This window comes from Ostrinia furnacalis, unplaced genomic scaffold (genome assembly GCF_004193835.3).
Source record: "Ostrinia furnacalis isolate ACB-3 unplaced genomic scaffold, ASM419383v2 OfSCF1743, whole genome shotgun sequence".
Classification (NCBI taxonomy): domain Eukaryota; kingdom Metazoa; phylum Arthropoda; class Insecta; order Lepidoptera; family Crambidae; genus Ostrinia; species Ostrinia furnacalis.
Window position 1 is genome coordinate 95,018 of NW_021131982.1, and position 20,367 is coordinate 115,384.

General features: G+C 35.8%; 1 protein-coding gene across 5 annotated transcripts in view; it reads left to right on the forward strand.

The window, feature by feature from the left end:
* The window catches only part of LOC114353552 (zinc transporter 2), a 36,455-nt gene continuing 16,088 nt past the window's right edge, over nucleotides 1-20,367 (forward strand). For 2 of the 5 annotated variants that reach the window (XM_028305597.1, XM_028305596.1), the window contains exons 1-2: nucleotides 2,937-3,286; nucleotides 18,692-18,858. In XM_028305597.1, coding sequence (XP_028161398.1) covers nucleotides 3,021-3,286; nucleotides 18,692-18,858 — 433 coding nt within the window. In that variant the 5' untranslated portion in view covers nucleotides 2,937-3,020. Of the gene's footprint in view, nucleotides 224-938; nucleotides 987-2,936; nucleotides 3,287-7,857; nucleotides 8,122-18,691; nucleotides 18,859-20,367 lie in introns of those variants that run through there. The other 3 variants (XM_028305598.1, XM_028305599.1, XM_028305600.1) reach the window with 3 other exon arrangements.

Genomic DNA, 20,367 nt, shown 5'->3' on the forward strand with positions numbered 1-20,367 from the left:
GTGTTGCTATAATACCTTCATCTTCAGGTTGGATGAAATAGTAGCAAAACACATGGTTTATTATGATACAAAACTGATAACGTTTACATTCATATACTTTTAAACACCTGTGCCGGGTAGTCGTTAATCATTGTGCTCTCTCATTTGGACTGTGAAAGTGTGATAAAATGGAGGATGTCAAGAAAACCATTATGATCGTCAGGAATCTGGAGAACAGTGCAAGGTCAGAATCACTAGTAACATGTAGTTATGCTTAGCGAAACAACATAAGAAAGTTATTAGGAATCTAGATGATATTATTTATTTGGATGAGTCCCTTAAAGTACAATGTAAGTACAAGAACATATTTTTAACAATGTAATTTTATGTGTTACACGTGTATCATGTCTAGGTATTCGTGTTTTGTTATTATATTATCAAATTGTACGTCGATTTGTGGCAAGTGACGCGGTGTCATATCAAAGTTTACATTTCTCACACTCCCAATAAATGCATGTTTGCGGTGTCCGGTCAACCGATATGGAGATAGGAGGTTATTTTTGAATCGCCTAGCTTATAATGTAACTAGTGGCTGTGCTATTGGCAAGCAAACTAAAATACTTAGGTATATTTAGAAAATAACACTGTCGTAAAAAGTGCTGTCTGTTTCCTTCCTTCTGAGCGCTATTTTAGCTTTCTTTAGATATCACTTTCAGACCTGCCCTCCTATGAAAAAAGAAAAAATATAATTTGGCAATGAGACTTTAATTAATTTTAAAATAAGTATGGAAAATTTGCAGTCGTACCTACCTATAATATTGACACTGATTACGCTACGCACAAGACTATGAACTGACAGGTCCTTCGGTAAATTATTTTAGTCAAACAATACATACAGATAATATTAATTTTCAAGTGGAATAGGTAAACAAAATGATAAACATGCTATGACTATACACGCATGTACCCCAGATCCTTTAGTACGTCGAGAAAATTTAACAAAACAGGTTATACGGTCGTACCATTTTAGTTCAGTGTGAAATTTAAACAATTGTGGTAATCCACTAGCATTTTAGTCCAATTTTAGTCATGTTTATGTAATTAGTTTGCACGTACGTCTGACAAATTCACAATGAAGTCACAACTCGGCGTGTACAAACAGATTGAAATATCATCTGTCGGTAAAATCATGAGTTGACTTTAAGGCAGTTGTCGAACACATTTGTGTGTTCATTACGTGACGGTCTCACAGTTGTGCATTACTAATTTTGTGACGATATTTTTTAATAACATAATATGAAATACCCATTGTGTTCATTTCACGCTTGGTCTTCGCAATTAACATAATAATTAATCGCAGTGAAGCCTCTCTCAAATCATTCGATAGAAGTAGATATCAGTTGGCTCGTTGTATAAACCGTTCTTGTTCTTTTTAAAACCTTTATCAAGAAAAGAACAATAAAAAACATTGTCGCGTTGGTGATCGATGTGAATTTGTGAAATGTAATTTACTTTTTTGATGAGTTTTGAGAATCCGTTACAATTTTGAGTGCGCCATGATCACGGAAGAATTGATGCAGTCTATTTCTTATTAGGGTCTTGGTATGTTTTACGTTATGACCGGATGACCAACTACAAGTGACATCACATGTGGGTATCTTATAATACACTAATTATGATCAATTGCTTTGAATAAATCTCCAAAATATCGCAGAAGACAACAGTTTTATCTTTTTTTTATTGTAGGTACGACATACAAACTTTTCATGTACCTATCATTAGTTTTGAATTTTATTCTTAAAATTAACTAATGACGTACTTACTCAAAAGCATCATTCATAAATCGTAAATGTATTCATCTGTCGAATATGTAAGTTTAAATCTTTGATAAGCAGAAAACGCAGTAAATAAAGACCGAGCATTTGAGTTATTCTAGTAAGTAGTTCGACTGAAGTATTTGTAACGATTTTACACGCTGTCAAATAGGCAGAATAGTAAAATTAATTATTCACGTTTTCAAACAGCTTACGTCAATGCAGATCACGTATAACTTGAGGTCAAGTGGCCAGCCTCGGAAACAGCGTGTTACCTGTAGCATTATAATTCCCACGACTGACGCTTGTCACTGTTATCAAATCGGAATATTGCGTGATTATTGCGAAACTCACCAATTGTAGATACAGGCTGCTCGGAAAACCGTATGCGTCGGGCTGATGGACGAAAGTTGATTTGGGTTGGTACCTTTTCCATTCTGTACCTGTGGATTAGAGTATATATTATAATAAGGATATCGCACAACATTATTATGCGATACTTATTACCATTAACATTACCTACTATTCAATTTATTATGACTATACATTTTTACTTAAATATTTTCTCTATTATAGTCTTAGAAAATTGATTAGCCTAATTAAATCGCTAATAAGGTAGGTAAGTAGGCGCCGGAAAAAGAAAATAATGCATACTTACTTTAGAACCAGAGAAAATAGATTACTAAATAAATAAACGTTAACCACTTAAAAAAATATTGTAATCAATCATATAATCAATCATCATTAAATACTTACATACAGTACAGTGTTACATACCTCAATACGGCCCTGTATTTTGAAATCATTTCCGACTTCCGGTTCATGTAAAATTTTCGGGACCAAGTTTCTTTGACTTCCGTTTTCATTCTTATCTTTTTCCTCCGTTGTTTTTAATCTAATACAAAAGAAGAATCGCCGCTGAATACAAAAGGTTTTTTTCATGCCTTTTCAGCGTTTCTGTAATCCAACTTCACAAAAACTGACCAACTTTTTCAAATAGCTAAGCAACGCGCGATCCTTGCCAGTTATAACTCGGCCGTTTAAAATATCACCAGTTAAGTTGTTGGTACAAAAGCGAATAGCGGTGTTGCGAATTGGGTCGCATTTTATTGTTTTGTTCGATGCTGGCATAACGCAAAGATTCTGTATCAAAACGTTAGTTCGGAACGCGGCGCAGCTGAGATTGACAGCTCGCATTGACGTACGCGCGAATTTGTTTAGTGCGAAATGTCATCCATTAAAATTAACGAAAAATGCCAAAACGATACAAAATTGAACGGTTTGAGTGCGTTTTCAGATAAAAGTTTAGCTCCAATCAATGGTAGATATAGGTCGAAAAGTTTGTCGAGTGATAAGTTGAACCAGACGAATGCTGATAGGGCAGCGATCCTGGAGGATGTTGAGGCCCACCACATAGCAGAACAGTCGGAAACTCCTGGGTGCTTAGTGCAAAATAGGATAATGGAGCAAGGATCGCAGACTAAGATGAATGGGTAAGTTATTTCTTGCATTTTTGGATCACTTTACAGGTCGTTTTCACCTGGTTGACCTTTGACAGGTCTCAATAGATTGCATTCATTGAAAATAAACAGGTGTGTTGCGTTGCGTTCAAGGAATTTGCGAATTTTGTAAGTTCTAACAAATTATAAAATGTAAGTAATTTAATTTTAAAATAATTTAAAGCATTATTCATTTTAAAAAGTCATCATAAAGCAACAATTTTAGGTATGTATCTCAACAGTTACCTCTTGAATACATATTTCATAAAATAGATGGCAATAATTTCTGCTTTTAATTTGTCTTGTACAGACAACACCACCAACTACAAAATACTTTTCCTAATTTTGCTCTCCGATGAGTCCGTAAATATTTTTGCTTATCATAGTAATAAAATGTATCTATGTATGGTTTAATTAAGCAACTACACTTAAACATGATCCAACTAGGCAGCACCAGATGTAGGATTTTCCATTCGACAAAATATTTATTTAAAATATCCTAATTTGTAAAATAACAGGCAAATATTTATCTAAGAAAAAGGTTTTCCTTTTATTAAAATGCCATGTAGTTCAAGGCTGTTGTTTAAATTTTGTATGTTTTATTTTTTATTATTTAAAATTATAAATGACATCAGATTCTTTTTTGGATTTTACAATAAACAACATTAGCATAGGTATAATAATATTTTTTTCACTTTTTTACACTTGGCTGGGTTGCACCATCTTTCTTTAACTGAGACAAACATCAAATATCTGTCAAACTCCATACAAAAAACACTGGTTATCGTCATAGTTACGGTCATATTTGGGTGGTGCAACTCAGCCTAAGTATATATTTTTTATCAATTGATTTCAATTATGGACATCGTTGTTTATGATTAGAACTTATTGAGTTTATTACCTTCAACTCTTTTAGATGTTAACCTAATTATTTTAAATCCTTTTTGATTGTTTTAATTTTATTGCACTGAGCTTTATCAGTATTTGGCATCATTAGTATTTTGATGTAAAATTATATTTCATTATCAATGACTGAAAATTCTTTGATAACAATCCGTGATGGTAATTATTCAATGGATTGATTTTCAATGGATATTTAGTGTAGGTATTCTTTTACTACAGGCTTATATGCCTCTTTTATTTTTAAACTTAATTTAATAATGTTCTTATTTCTTATTAGAGAAACAGTGTGACAAAATTAATGAACTGTCTGAAAAATATTTTTTGGTATTGTTTATTAATATTGATAAAATCTATATCGTCAAGCAGACTTTATTTTTTTTCTAATACACATTAAAATTCATTAATTCCTTCACCTTGAGCAATAAATAAACTTTGCTGCTGACGGATCATGAATACCAAATCGTACACTCTTTGCATCGAATGGATCATCAACCATCACTGCTTATACATGACGATAAACATAAATAAGCTGTACGTTAACTATTTCCTTGACAAATAAAGCTCGAATAAAAAACAAAAATAATCTATGGTTTACTGCTCACTTTTAATTCATATCAGCTGGGTTTCTTAATTTCTTCATTGTTATGAATTCACCCAAGGAGTTTTATAATTTGACCTAAATACTAATTTGTTACCTATTCTTTTCTAAGATACTGAAATATTAATTCACAATTTATTTATTTTGTTACTAGCTTTTGCCCGCAGCTTCACCCGGGTGAAATTTAGTTTGTCACAGATCGTCATAAATTATAGCCTAGATGTTATTCTGGGCTATAAACAGTAATACTGTAAAGTTTGATCAATATCCGTTTAGTAGTTTTTGCGTGAAAGAGTAACAAACATCCAGACTTCCACACAAACTTTCGCATTTATAATATTAGTAAGATAGAGTCTAAACATTTTATCAACACTGTTCCAATTACACACAAAAATAAAATATTTTAATTTTAGTATTCAATCAATTAAAATTAATCAATTAATTTTACACTGATAAGCCATAAAGTACATTATCAATAATCTATTGCCTACATACAATCGAGGTCAATAGCAGCCAGTGCGGATTGGATGAGGTGATAAGTAGGTATATGAATATCTTATCATTATACTTAGTAGTTATTAAGTCCATAATTGCATACTAGTCATGGCCTGTTTCGGCTACTATGTAGCTGCATAAAGGTCATAGCACACTTATCAACCCGGAAAGGGATCAACACCGTATCGCCTTTTGTCGTGAGGCGAGGCGTTTAGAGTAGGCGCACACCGTTGATTTTTCGTCGGCCGATAGTTTAGTCGGGCAGTTGATCAGTATGGGCATGTATGGGAGTGCGGCACACTACGCCGATTCGATTTGGCCGATTCTTCATACAAATTAAAATCGGGCACAACTATCGGCCAACTAAAAATCAACGGTGTGCGCCTACTCTTACGTCACGGTGCGGATAAGTGTGCTTTGCGGTACGGAGTTTCACACGAAGAACACTCCGACTAGACTCCGACATCCACGGCATCCACCGCCTCGAGTTGGTTTTCCTAAATAAATACGGCTACGAACCGTTTTCGGGACGAATGTGCTTTGAATAGTTGGGACATTTAGGCCTAGTTCAGAACTTCAGACAGCGATAGTCGCGCGGTTGTTGGATAGTTCTCGTACATTTACTTCAAATCATAACCGCATGGTTATCACATCTGTACCTCGCCAATGAGAACCATCTAGAAACCGCTCGTGTTTGTATAAGGTCTTAAATATTTCCATGTGAAGAACTATAAGATAGATTGTTCCAACTGTCCCACCATATTGTCTAGATTCAGAATATAGAAAATTAGGCTCAAACTTAGGTAAAATTACCTATTTACTTTCTCGACGCTGCACGCTGCCTCTTACATAGTTGTGACGGATTGACTACTATGACTAAACGTTCATGAGTCCAGTTAAATGCTCGTACTTATCATACTTACTCTTGTCCATGCTGGACTCGAACCCGCAACAAACTGTTAAAGTCAAGAAAGCAAAACACCGATAGGAAACGAGGGATTTCATTCTTTTCACATCTATTCTTTATCGATTTCCTATAAGAATTGTAGAAGCATACCTACTAATTTTACTTGAAATATTTTTATTACATCACAATCCTCACACACGTCTTCAACCTTATTTAGTCTGTTTATTTGTATTATGCCCCAATGCTGATAAGTTATGTAAACGTTTGCTTATGATATTTAAGTTCCGGTAGACGACTTTATAGTACGAGTTATGATTTCATATTTTACTTACTGTGTCTACTTTTTATTCATAATAGGGTATTGCTTGTTAGCCCTTTGAGTATGAGATTTTAAATTTTTCATCAAACCATACTCGGGGACTGCTATTTCATAATTTACAGCGTCTCCTGGTAACAATGGATAACCCTGTAACATCATGGCCGTCCCTAATCTCAAATTTTGGCCGTTAAATCACGGTTTTCAAGATTTGGGAATTTAGTCTTTTTAGTAGTAACTAATGAAGTTTCTTAGAAGAAAATAAATTCTGAAACGTCTTGGACGCTTAAAACTCGATCCAAAGTTAAAAATGCAGAAATTCAATACTGAAGCAAGAGTTCAGTTTCATCACGGTAATGCTATCTATACAGTATTCCAACTCGGCCATATTTTTGAAATAAATGTCAACAGCCGCGCGGTACGTCACGGTATGACAACATGCGATAGGGCTGCCCACCTGCAGACCCTATTTTCATTACCTACATCTGCCTATTTAGAATTTCTATCTAGTTTTGTGAATGTAATTTTTATTTTATTTTGACAAACAAAATACTTTGCGAATGAAATAGGATAAAAATGCATGTTGTTTTGTGATTAGTAGATTTAATTAAAAAAATATATTTGTATCAAGATTTAGTAACAAATCTTATTTTAAGACCATAAAATGTATGCGCCTCGACTGAGGCGTACAAAATGCTTGATATTATACAGGGTGTTAGATAAATGGGTTTATAAGCCGACACTAGCCCATGTTAACATGTGCTTATAAATGGTATGGTGAAATCAGAAAATTATTATCATCATTTTAATAATTTTAATTTTCATACAAATCTGTCGGTGTCGGCTAGTGTCGGCTTATAAACCCATTTACCTAACACCCTGTATAAATAGGTACGTGTAATTATTTTTATAAAAAATAAGAGCGCTTACTGTTTAAAAAACAACACATCGTCCGTTTATTACTGTGGCACATTCGCGACTTTTGCATGTCGAGCGCATACCGAGATTTGAATTTCGAAGGAAAGCTCGCTTTTCGTCCGTATAAAAGAAGTTACAATACTGTATGATAGTACATATTACCGTGGTTTCATACACCAACGGTGACCAATCACAGGTTTGTTTTCGTGAAAAATATTGTGAAAGAAGGAACTCGATCAAGCAACAACGCATTGCAACCTTCAAATAAAGTAAACAAGCTGCCAACTAATGCGAACGCAAACATTCTCTTGGTAAACGTTGTATTTTAATAAGCGTTATCATCAAATAACAGGACGAATCAGCATTACCTGAGTAGAAGCCTCAGTTGTCACTTACCCTGCCACAGACGTACAATGATTAGGCTTACTAATGTTAGTGATTTATCGGCGGTAGTATTTGCACAGTAGTCGTTATCTATTAATGTAATAGCAAGGAGCGCCAGTGCACGATAAATAGTGATAAACTCGCCGATACGTTTCGAATTAGTACGTTCCATGTCGCCCTACTGACATCATATGCACCCTGTGGTTCTGACGAGGGTGACACTTTGACCTGTGATTGTGATCTAATATTTGTATTCTGTGACACAGTGGACTTTGGAAAATGACTGAAGATACCAAACCCTTGTTGCTGTGAGTATCTCTTTTGCATCTGAGAAAATGACTCAATTTTTCTTTCAGTAGGTACCTTGTTAATGAAACGACGTTGATGCATCATTCATTATTATTGGCACACATTTTACGTTAATTAAGAAAACACGTGCTTAAAGACTCGACTCAACCACTCGAGTGGTAAGTGATTGTAAATTATATCATCGGCGATACATAAGAGCCACGTTTTAGCACAATAATTGGAATATAATGCAATGCATAAAGTTGGTAAATGATGTAAGCATAAGATTATATTGCATCAATGATTCTAATTAGATCTTTCTAGGATTAGAATAACGATTATTTTTCATTATCTTAGATGCTAGAATATGTACTTAAAACCTCCCAAACGTCAGGATGATTTCCGTTATTTTTCTGAGCTATTTAAGTTGAAGCGTTGCCGCCTCTGCACGTGTTTGTATCGAGGTTTTTCCGTATCTTTTGTGTTTACTTTAGACCCTGGACATGGTACTGTTGTGTTGGTATTGGTTTCCGTGGTGAAAATCCATAGGCTATTTAACACTCTCGGATGGACCATGGATAGGCAAGAACCAGGTGGGAAAGAGCACTCAAATTCCATCTATACAGGGTGGAAACGTTAAGTGATCTCACTCGATTATTTCTAAACTATACAAGATATTGAAAAACTGGCTACTGATCCTGAAAGTGCTTCATGAGCTCTTTCAAACGGTACCAATAATAGGTTACAGAATAAACTGGATCTATCTGAAGATTCAATGTTTCCAGCTTCCATACTAAATGTATGCCAGACACACAATATTAGAAATGTATTTTTTTTTTTATTTAATAATAAACTCTTAAAATAAACTCGTGAATTGATTCTAATTTTAAATTATTCATGGAAAACATTGGTTTTAGGCTTTACTTGCTATAATATTGTCAAGAGACGAGTGTCATGACTGTGGTAGTACTAAATGTATGGAAGAAGGAAACATTGAATTTTTGGATAGATCCAGTTTATTCTGTAACCTATTATTGATACCATTGGATAGAGCTCGTAAAGCACTTTTAGAATCAGTAATCAGTTTTACGATATCATGTGTAGTTTTTAAAATAACGTGACTTTACCAAATGTATGGAAGCTGGAAACATTGAATTTTCGGATAGATCCAGTTTATTCTGTAACCTATTATTAATACCGTTTGATAAAGCTCATGAACCACTTTCAGGATCAGTAACTAGTTTATTGATATCTTGTATAGTTTAGAAATTATCGAGTGAGATCACTTATCGTTTCCACCCTGTATAGGGATTCGTATACGATTTCGTATGTGAATCAAAATTCTGCTTGTACAAAAAGTCTACTCTCCATCCAGTAAAGTTCACCACGTGGATATGTCCCTCACCTTCTTCTAGCAGCTTTTTAACGATGACATCCAGTTTCATCAAAACCCTAGTTTTCTAATTGACTAAAGTATTGACTAGAATTCTGCTTGTTCAAAAAGTCTTTCTCTCCATCCAGTAAAGTTCACCACGTGTGGATATGTCCACCACCTTCTTCTAGCAGATTCTAACGATCTTATCCAGTTCTATCAAAACCCTAGTTTTCTAATTGACTAAAGTATTGACTATCATGTAAAACATGACTGTTTACACATCCTAGCTCAATACAGCGGACGGTATTTCGTAAACATCCAAACACGTCATGTTGTTTTACATTATGTCACTTATGTATGACATAATGGACGTCATAACATCGATATAGTTTTATGGGGGCCGGGCCATTGACGAAAGTGGTTTATTGTGCATTGTTAGCATATTTAACAATGACATAATTGGAAAATGACCGAGTAATTTGACTAGTGCGGTTATAAGAATGACCTTTTGAGATATGAATGAATATGTTTGATTGGTTATTGTATAAAAATAATTCTAAATTTCATGACGAGGACGGCTACATTGTTGTGGTGAACCAGTTCCTAACATTTAGCTAAGAACTGGTTCACCACAACAAATAGTATAGCTTTAGGAATTTGAAGGAATTTTACATAGTTTGTATGCCAATAATCATATAACAAGCATACTTATTGTCATACCAATTACCTACTATCTAATCATTTCAAAAGAAGTTGAGAGCCCTCGCTCATCCATTTATTTTTTCCAGGAAATTCTTCCAATTTGGCAAAACTAAATTTGAGTGGATATTGCCATGATTTCTTCAGGTCTTGGTATCTCTATAGGTATTTTAAAATAGTCTGTTCATGTTAAACTTATGTCATCAAGTTTTAGTCAAGTGCCGGACACGTTTAGCTGATAAGAGACCCCAATGAAGGTCGAAAATAGGTCAATAAACTTGCTCGGTGTAAGCAAACAATTTGATGTTTTCGACATGAGGTATCGGTAGCACCTCGAGCTATACCGTGGTATCTTATGTGCTTGAAATAGGAGCTATTTTATGACATAAATATTTTTTTTAGTCTGATCTCGATTACACACACGATATCGCCTACCGATAGGCTTGTTGATAATGCGGCGATGTATCAAACGGAATCGTTTTCGAAGAGAATTATAATTTGATTTTTATCTGATAATTTTCATTTTCCTGTAACAGGTAAATGCATGCGTAGAAATGATGCAACCCATAGAAAATGTAACTTTCATAACTTATATGTAGATTTTTATTGTATAAAGTCACATAAATCTCACGTAACTAGCGAAACTAATAATAATCTCGATAGAAGCTCGATAATATCAATTATACGAGTATTTTACTTATTTCGGTCGGATTATCGTAATTTTTATTGCATTAACTCACCCAGGGTCAAAGTTTCAAGTTAAATCTGCTAATACAAAGTATCTTCATCGAAGAATACAAAGTCTAATTTATTAAAAAAAAGTTGTTTTAATACAGGTTACTTAAATACTTTACATGCACGTACAAAGTCCAAAGTGTAAAATAAACAGCTTCCTTATTGGCATGTAAAATTATAAGTTTCCTATGCGTTTGCTTCGAATTACTACAAATCCCAAAACAACCTGGGTAGGTAACTAATCAATCTTGAAACTTCAAAAGTGTAAATATAGTTCCAAAATACTGAACTGTCCTATCTATGACATTGACAGTGGGGCGCCACCGTCAATACCGGATCGCTGGTTCCGATTTTTGCCATGTTGGAAACCATATAGTTGAACGATGGTAGCGCCCCCCTGTCATTGAGTTTGGTGGGACAGTTCAGCGTGGGTCATCTATATGTATACAGATTATGGACACTAATCTGTGACCATACGCATGCGAGATACAGCATCTAAACAAGTGAATAGCTACTCTAGTATACCTACTCTAGTAAAAATTTAAAAATATTAGATCAAGTTGTTACTAACTGGATAAATTAACGAAGGAAGTAATTAATGAATACAGGGTGTTCACGTTAGCAGTTTGCTAAATGAATTTCGATTGTTTAATTGGCAATCGGGTAGAATACACTAAACAATTGAGGACGAGTTGCACAAAAAGAGGTGTGCCGTCATCGACCAGTAAACTATTTACGGTTAGTTCTAGATAACTATTGACAGAAAACAACTAAAACAAAGGCCAAAGTTAAATTAAATAAACAATGGAAAAGCCACGCTAGATTTTACCTAACAGTAATGATATTTCTCGTAATATTATTACTTTGCCCTCGTTATGCCTGGTTATGGATATGGATAACTACACCTAGGTATGTGTCCTAGAAACATTAATACCTCAGATTAGTGTTATACTTGAATACTGCGCGACTGAAAAGCGAGTAGTGAAAAACTGAAAAATAGCCCAACACTCGTATGAATTCCGCTAGTGTTGGGAAAGACTTGAATCTTTCAGCTTCGTTTCAACAGAGTTTCAAGTCCTTTCAATAATTTTTAAAGCCTTATCCGATTTATCTGAAAATACTGAACTTTTTTGAGTAGTAAGCTTAAATCTAATAATAACAGTAGTATGTACGTTGAATAAGAAGGAAGATTTAAGTAGGTACATTATTTAATTATGAATTAACTAATTAGCTAAAATAGGTATGATGACTGATTTACCTTGACGAATATTGCATTGTTTTGAACTATACAAGAAAACTAGAACATTCTTTACAGTTATACTCACACATTTAAGTATTATGACAACTTTTCAGTTACAAAGAGCCTTGAGCGTTCGAAAAAATCGAAGTCATAGAATCTGTTTATAATGGACTTCGAAAACTTAGTTCTTTCCCATCACTAACTTTAGCCTGTCTAAAATGAATGGCTGAGGTCATCCAACAGACAGCAGAACAATTCGATTCGCGTCGAAGCGATTGTTTGCGGTAGAGCGGTATTTAGGAGCGAACACACGTGGATAATCCACAAAACAATGTGACAAACGTGATTCTAGTCGTTTCTAGATTATGTTAGTAACTTGTATTCGAATATGAAAAAAAAGGCTTCACACAAATCGATACGTACGAATTTTTCAAGTTTTTAGTCTAGGCGCAGACCACCAACTTTTATTGTTTTTTTGAGTTTTTTGTGAAGTTAGTTGTTTGTGAAGAGTTGGACGATAGTTGGGTGGGGTTGTTAATCAGTATGGACATGTGTGAAAGTGCTCACATTACACCGATTTGGTATCGGCCGATTCTTCATACAAATGTTAATTAGAAGCGGGCCCAACTATCGGCCAACTAAAAGTCGGTGGTCTGCGCCTAGGCTAAGGCAACAACATGTAGCAAAGCATTTTCTTTCATAAATAGAAGTTAGAGAAGAAGCAGGCCGCTACCAACCGGGCAACATGGAAAGCAATGTTCAGCAGTGGACGTCCTATGGCTGAGATGATGATGAAGTAGAAGTTCTAGAAACTCGTTCTGTACAGTTATTATAAAACAGAAAACATTTCGAGGTGTTGTTTGATCTATAGGAGCAGGAGAGTCCATTAAAATATTTTATTATATGTATTTTAGTACAATGTACTATTGAGTACGGCCGTTTGGTGTAGTGGTTCAGAACGGACTACTATGCCGAGAGGTCCCGGGATCGATTCCCGGCCGGGCAGAAATTGAAATGATGAATTTTAATTTATGTGACGGGTCTGGGTGTGACTATGTATAATATTTATGTATTTAAAAAAAAAAGTAAATATGTAGTATATCCATTAAGCTAGCACCCATAACACAAGCATTAAGTTGCTTACTTTGGGGCTAGCTGGCGCTGTGTGAAATTGTCCAAAGATTTTATTTATTTATTTATTGAGAACACGACAGTTTCGAGACTCGTGTTTCGGTACTCCATTGTATTTTGTTATCACTGATTGACAACATAATAAAACCTAACTTTCTTTGTTTATTAAAGGTCTATCTCTTACCTAAGTCAGTACCTGATGTATGGGAGCGGGTCATGAGTGTTTTTAAGACATCAAACGTCAAAGTCAGCAAGACTTCAGAGCCCCGATTACGGTAACTTTTAACGTTTCCAATCCAGACGCGCTTCTGATTCTGCGATACGATTGGTCAAAACAGCTGACGTACGCTGTTGAACGACCAATCGTATCGCAGAATCGAGAAGCGTGTCTGGATTGTAGACGTTAAAAATTATCGTAATCGGGGCTCTGATTTGTAATTCTGTCGTGTCATAAATAACATGTCAATGTCACCCCTCTCGTGCCACTCCCATATAGATGACCCACGCTGAACTGTCCCACCAAACTCAATGACAGGGGGGTGCTACCATCGTTCAACTATATGGTTTCCAACATGGCAAAAATCGGAACCAGCGATCCGGTATTGACGGTGGCGCCCCACTGTCAATGTCTGCTTGCTTAAGTGAAGCAGCAAATCGAATGCACAGCGTTGAATAGAGCTCTGTGACTGGTTCGTATGTCACTCTGCGCGTCCACGCGTACTGTGAGACCTCATAGCAACGCACAGCCCAAACCACTGGACGGATCGGGCTGAAATTTGGCATGCAGGTAGATGTTATGACGTAGGCATCCGCTAAGACAGGATTTTACGCAACTCCACCCCTAAGGGGGTAAAACGGGATCCACGCGTACGAGGCGCCCCTAGATTAATCATAAAAGCTGAATTTATATTAACCTACAGCCAATCTTAACATATTCGTACTCGTGTCACATACCATATTCACATAATAAAACTAAGTCGTAATAAAATTGCATAATAATAATATAATGGCGTGTAAAATGGATTAATGGTCCGATTCAAAGGCACTGCGAGGTATTTTAATATCGAATTAATTATTGTGACTAATACTAATTGACACAGATTGTTATGCGACGAAGCGTACCCTTGAGTTAGGTTTTGATAAGTAATCTAGAAATTGTTTACCTTCACTAATTTATTTCACGGTTTTAATGGTTCATGAATAATGTTTGCCGGTATAGAATTCTGAAAATGTTATCGATAAAGAATTACTACCGGGTAATTATGAAAGTTGTTTTTCATTCGGCGTTTATTCCAATAAATAACTTAGTTTTCCCCATTTTCAGTGCAAAATAATTTTGGAGGCATCTCTGTAAAATTGTGCCTAAGTTACTTTTCCTTTTGTAATTTGGAGGCAGTGATATCATTGTAAATTCTGCCTAGTCCAGAATATATCATTCTTTGACATTTCTTATTATGATGTACCTGTGTTATCACAGAAATCAGAATAATATTATTGACGGGATTGAACCTCCAACTATTGTACAGTCACGGAATGAAAAGGTTCGTCAGTTTTCAAATTGATTCCTTCAACGAATCGCGAGCACATATTACCTTTTGAAACTATGTTACAGAATAATCTCGAGTTAGAGAAAATTAAATAATCTTTAAATGTTCGTCAGTAAAGTACAAAATTATTCAGCTCAAAGTTGTTTGACGATTTATCTTGTCAAGAAGATTATTATGATTGATAAACTAAAACCTTCTTGTTGGTTCAACCTGCCATTATTATTTCTATTAAATAAAAAAAACTATTGTCAATTGGTCAATGTCATCATTGCATTGCACTGATGGGATAAAAAAATAAACAAGCAAAACCTTATTCGTTAGCAAACGTCATATTTATTTAAATGTTAGCAGCACTGTTTCTTGCACGGATATGTTGGCAGGTTTGACTCTTACAGTACCTAGTGCAAGCGAAAACCGACACTAAGGTGACGAACCTTTTCATTCCGCGACGACTGTACCTACTAAAATGTCAAGATGTCGTCTTTCATTTTGTATTACGAGTAGAACTTTGTTCCCGATGCATATTATAGTTTATCTAGATCAATATCATTTATGTGTTTTTCAAATATTTTCCTCACAATCATCTCGATGGTGCCTTATCTATGCGACATAGTATTATAATGTATCACATAAAGTGTACAAGATAATGTTTGATTGTTCACATCACCTTGGGCGTATCAGTAGCACGTAAATAATAATTGGTAATTCTATGTCCAATTAGATGATTGATGTAATCATCGCGCGTTTTGGTTATTTATTATTTACTATTAACTAACATGAATATTCATTTAATTGATTTAAATAATATGTCTACTTATATTCTTCGTCGCCTGTGAACGGTAAAATTGCGTCAGTCTATCCAAATAAGTACAATGTATTTGCGGATAGAAACTTAAGTATTGCTGCCTACTAAAGAAAAATAATATTTTTACTATCATACTAGTAATTTTGAGATGCCGGTTACTTACGGGCCAAAAGCTTCCTCGTTGTGAATTAAAAAACCTTTATTTTATCAAAATGTTAAGTTTCTTCCGGCCTGTCAAATTGAAACAAAAAATATAACTCTTCTTACGACATTACTAATGTTGCGGTTTTGCCGATTCTAAGTAGTGGTTTGTGATTTTAGAGTTTTGGGTTTCTCAAAAAGGTCGCTTTCGAAAATGGGGTTTGTATTCCACACTATCTTGTTCTCTCCGTTCAAAAGTTTTAGAGATATATTTTGCTACCGGTTTCTAGTCATAGAAATAAGTTGAAAATGTACCTTAGCTGTACTTCTAAATCAGTTTATGGAAAACTAGGAATCGTCCACCATAAAAACACCGTTGACAATCATGGTGATTGGCTCGCATTATGTATTTTACGCATCTATTACTGCAGCGCAAACAGATCTGCACAAATTGCTTTGTTGTTCGCAAGAAATGAATATGCACGCATTCACTGAACGGGCATCATTTGAAATTATGTACTAAGGCTGTTGACAGACTTAGCGGTTTTTCCACGGTCCTGCTGCAATTTGCGGACATGTGTATTTCATTTTCCCTACTCATGGACTCATATAATAATATGATCAAGCGATCATATTATATGAGAAAATATTATTGGCAGGTAGCTAATTGCTCATAAGATAGGCCCCCTTAATTGATATTTATTGTCCGTGGTGCATATCTTTTCTTAAAGGTTTGTCACCTGTCATCCGCTTTGCAATGGAGGAAAGTCGAACCTTAATTTTCGAACTCCTATGTTCTTCTGATTAATTTCGTTGCGGATCCAATGACAGTTTAACTTTCCCTCGGGACAAACTTGACCTTCTTTTTTGGGTTTTTATGGCGGTCAAGCAGTAGGTCCTGGCTACACAGGAGGTGCAGTGGTGGGAACGAGAGGTGGGAATATTGAAAAATATGATCGAGCTAGCCTCTACCTAGTTATTTTGTGCTGAATCTGAATAGCATTTAAACTGCGGAAAATATTGGTATAGTGAGTCATTGCTTGAAGTATGGGAGCGGCATGGCAGGGGGATATTGACATTATTATGACGTCTCGCTGATCTTCGACTGTCACAACAAAAACACTTCTAAGCGCTAGCTCTGATCCATCTGTACTTCTGAGGATTTTGGACGAAATAAACAATTTTTATTTCTATAGTCTAAAGTGAGGCATCAATCCTTTTGCGATGGCACGGTAATACTTGATTTAGAAAATCTTATAGCCAATCGTTCGTTTCAGCCAAATGATGTCCACTGCTGGACAAAGGCCTCCCCCAAGATTTTACACAATGAACGGTCCTGCGCTGCCCGCGTCCAGGCTCTTCCCGCGTCCTTTACCAGATCGTCGGTCCACCTAGTAGGAGGCCTGCCCACGCTACGTCTTCCAGCCCGTGGTCGCTACTCGAGAACTTTCCTGCCCCAACGACCATCGTCTTTACGAGCTATGTGTCCCGCCCACTGCCACTGGATTTTAGCAATTCTGCGAGCTATATCAGCCAATATTTTTATTTAATCCTTATGGGAAACACCTGAGCCTTTAGAAAGACACGCTTCTGATTACAATAGAGACGATGAACAGAATTTGTGAATAGTTGTTATGTACAGATTCTCTCTATCATGCCAAACGCTTTCAACGTTAACAACACTTGCAGGCATTCGCCATTGATCGTGGTCGTAATCTGTCTCGGGTGTTTTAAACTTTATTATACTCGTCTCATCATCAATCTATCAAGCAAGGTCTTATTCGTAAGTCAAATACCTTTATATGGATGTCAGACGTGCGATCCTTTCAAGAAATGCAAATTGATCGCCCAAAAAAGTACAGCATGTATTATTAATGACCGTGGAATGTTACAGCATTCTGAATATTTATAATTTAGAGGTAAATGACAATTAAATGGCACTTCACTGATCCGTACTTGGTGTTCGTGTAGTTTTCATTTATTCTGGTGTAAAGTTGAATAAATTATATGACGACTAAAGCATTATGATTGACTGTACAATATAATTTAGGAATACAAAAAAGGTTGCGAAATGTGCGTCCATTGTGCATGTGTCTGGAAAGTAATTTGTCTTGACAATTGCCACCTAAGTTATGCTTAGTGCAAAGGCCATACAAATTGATTTTAAGCATACTTGTTACTTTATACTTGGCAAGAATAAAACAAGCATCCGTAAAATCAATTTTAAAATAAAACTACTTCCGAGGAAGCATTATTCTTCTTCTTCTGCCTTGCCTTATCCTGTTAAGCGGGGTTGGCTTTCCCGATCATGCGCCTGCGCCGACATTTGATTCTTTACGAGGAAGCATTATTTTGAAAAAAAAAATCCTAATGTATTGTATATTTATTCCCTTAAATAATTGAATCCGATAGTTAGAAGGGTACCCAATCGTAATGCGTTCAAAACCGGTTTTATAATTTTTAAAACCCACTAATTGCCGGAAGTTTGTTTCCAATCAATGTATGCCAAGAGCCTATAAAATGAGACATTTCTCTATGTAATAAAATGATTTAAAATCCGTTATCGCATTTTATTAAACATTTGATGTCAATTAAACTTTAGAGAAAAAAAAACCACACACTCTGTTTTTACAACATAAAATACAGCCTATTGATTTGTTTACCAACTTTCTATGTTTATCATAGTTCTATTTTAAGCCTATAGACGCTCATGTTGAAATAAGATGCCCCATTGACACAGCGTGAAAATGATCCATGGCGTATCTCAAATCACATGATTCTAAGCACTCCTTACCTAATACTAAAGCGGCCTGGTATGGACCTTATCTAGAACTGGGCCTTTCCATCGGCCTGCAGTTCCTCACAAGTTAATTCTATTTTTTCCTCAAAAACTAACGTAACATCTCCTTCTTTCCAGTTTCAAAGATGGCAAAGCGACATACGGCACAGACAGTCCGGCGAAAGGCAGACGGGTCCTCTTCTGCGTGCACGGGAACCCCTCGACCGGATGCTGCGCGGTCATCGAGACCAGCGCGGATGGAGACGACCCTGACAGACAGAATGGCAGCATCTCGGAAGTCGAAAGTATGTACAATTTTATTATCACAACATTTTTATTTGCGAGAGTCACCACCTTTTTTCCCACTTCTACAACTCCTGTGTAGCCAGCATCTACAGCTGCAACATAGGCATGTCAAGGCATTTGAAACATGTGAAACGTTTATGTTGGACTATGGATTCTATGAACAGAGTTGAGACAAACCCACACCAGAAAAGGTTCTCTGTTTTGAATTGAACTTCAATGATAGTTTGTCAATAAATCCAATTCGGAATGCTTCTTCTGCCAGTTAATTTCTTCACTGAATGAAATATTCTGACCGAGGTCGCTGGTTATCTGCCTTGTCAGTTAACACTTGCTAAATAGAATCTCGGCAGTAGATATTTTTTAATTTCATATTCAATTTCTCAGGGGTACGGGGCATAATCTTCTTAATACACTCTAATAAACTTTGTCATTGTACGAATTGTCTCAAATACTATCTAGGATGTTTAAATGCGAAATGTATTAAATAAAAATTAGCGATACACAACCACATACAGCTATCTAATTCGCAGTTTACCTGCATTATCTGCTACATTCCAGCAGGATGTCAATAGGATGCACACCGTGTGCCAACATTAAACAATGCATCAGTAATTATAAACTATTGACCTATAACGATGCATAAAGCATAATTTCAGAGACCTGTCGACGCTCGACGGTCTATTGTGCTAATAACATACGTGGGAATTAGTCGATGGATGCGTAAACAAGTTTGAGTCTATGAGAACGCGGTTATTATTTGCTTAAAACAGTTTGATTTTAAAAAGATTTACTCATTAATTTACTTGTATTTAAGGATTCAGTATTAGTCCCCTATTGCATAAATTGATAATGTATTCCGCAAGAAATATAGAAATATAATAAAACGGTGCGGTTTGAATTAATACTTTAATGTTAGAATGAGTTTTCATTATGAAACCGTTCCATTTAACGCATTTTTCTCATTGTCATGCTAGAATAGAGCATGAACGTCACTCATGTCTGACGTTGTCAAAGTTTGTCAACAATTTGGATGTGAACAATGCGATCAAGATCAAAAACGCAATGTACGAAAATTTTATTTAAGCCATTATGCACCTACGATTTGGATTGGATACAAAAAATGCGATGAATGTTGTTTAATAGTATGTTGTGTTGTGGTGCGTACCTACGTGCCGATGCGATCTGAAAACATGACTATGCGGTCTCTGAAAGATACGCTATAGATCAGTGGTTCCCAAACTTATTTAGTCTACTGCCCACTTTGAGAATAAATTATTTTTAGCGCCCCCCATTTTTGTAGTCTAGAGTCGAGCTCAGTCGATGTCTAAGAGTCCTCCTAGTAGATGACGCCTCCCAAGCCTCTACACAACGTCTCGATTTTTTTTCTGGGTCTCTTACCGCCCCCCTTTAAGCCTGTAGCGCCCACAAAGGGGCGTTATCGCCCACTTTGGGAAAGACTGCTCACTATAGATCGTTTCATCCACGAAGACGCGCCCCATCATTCTTCC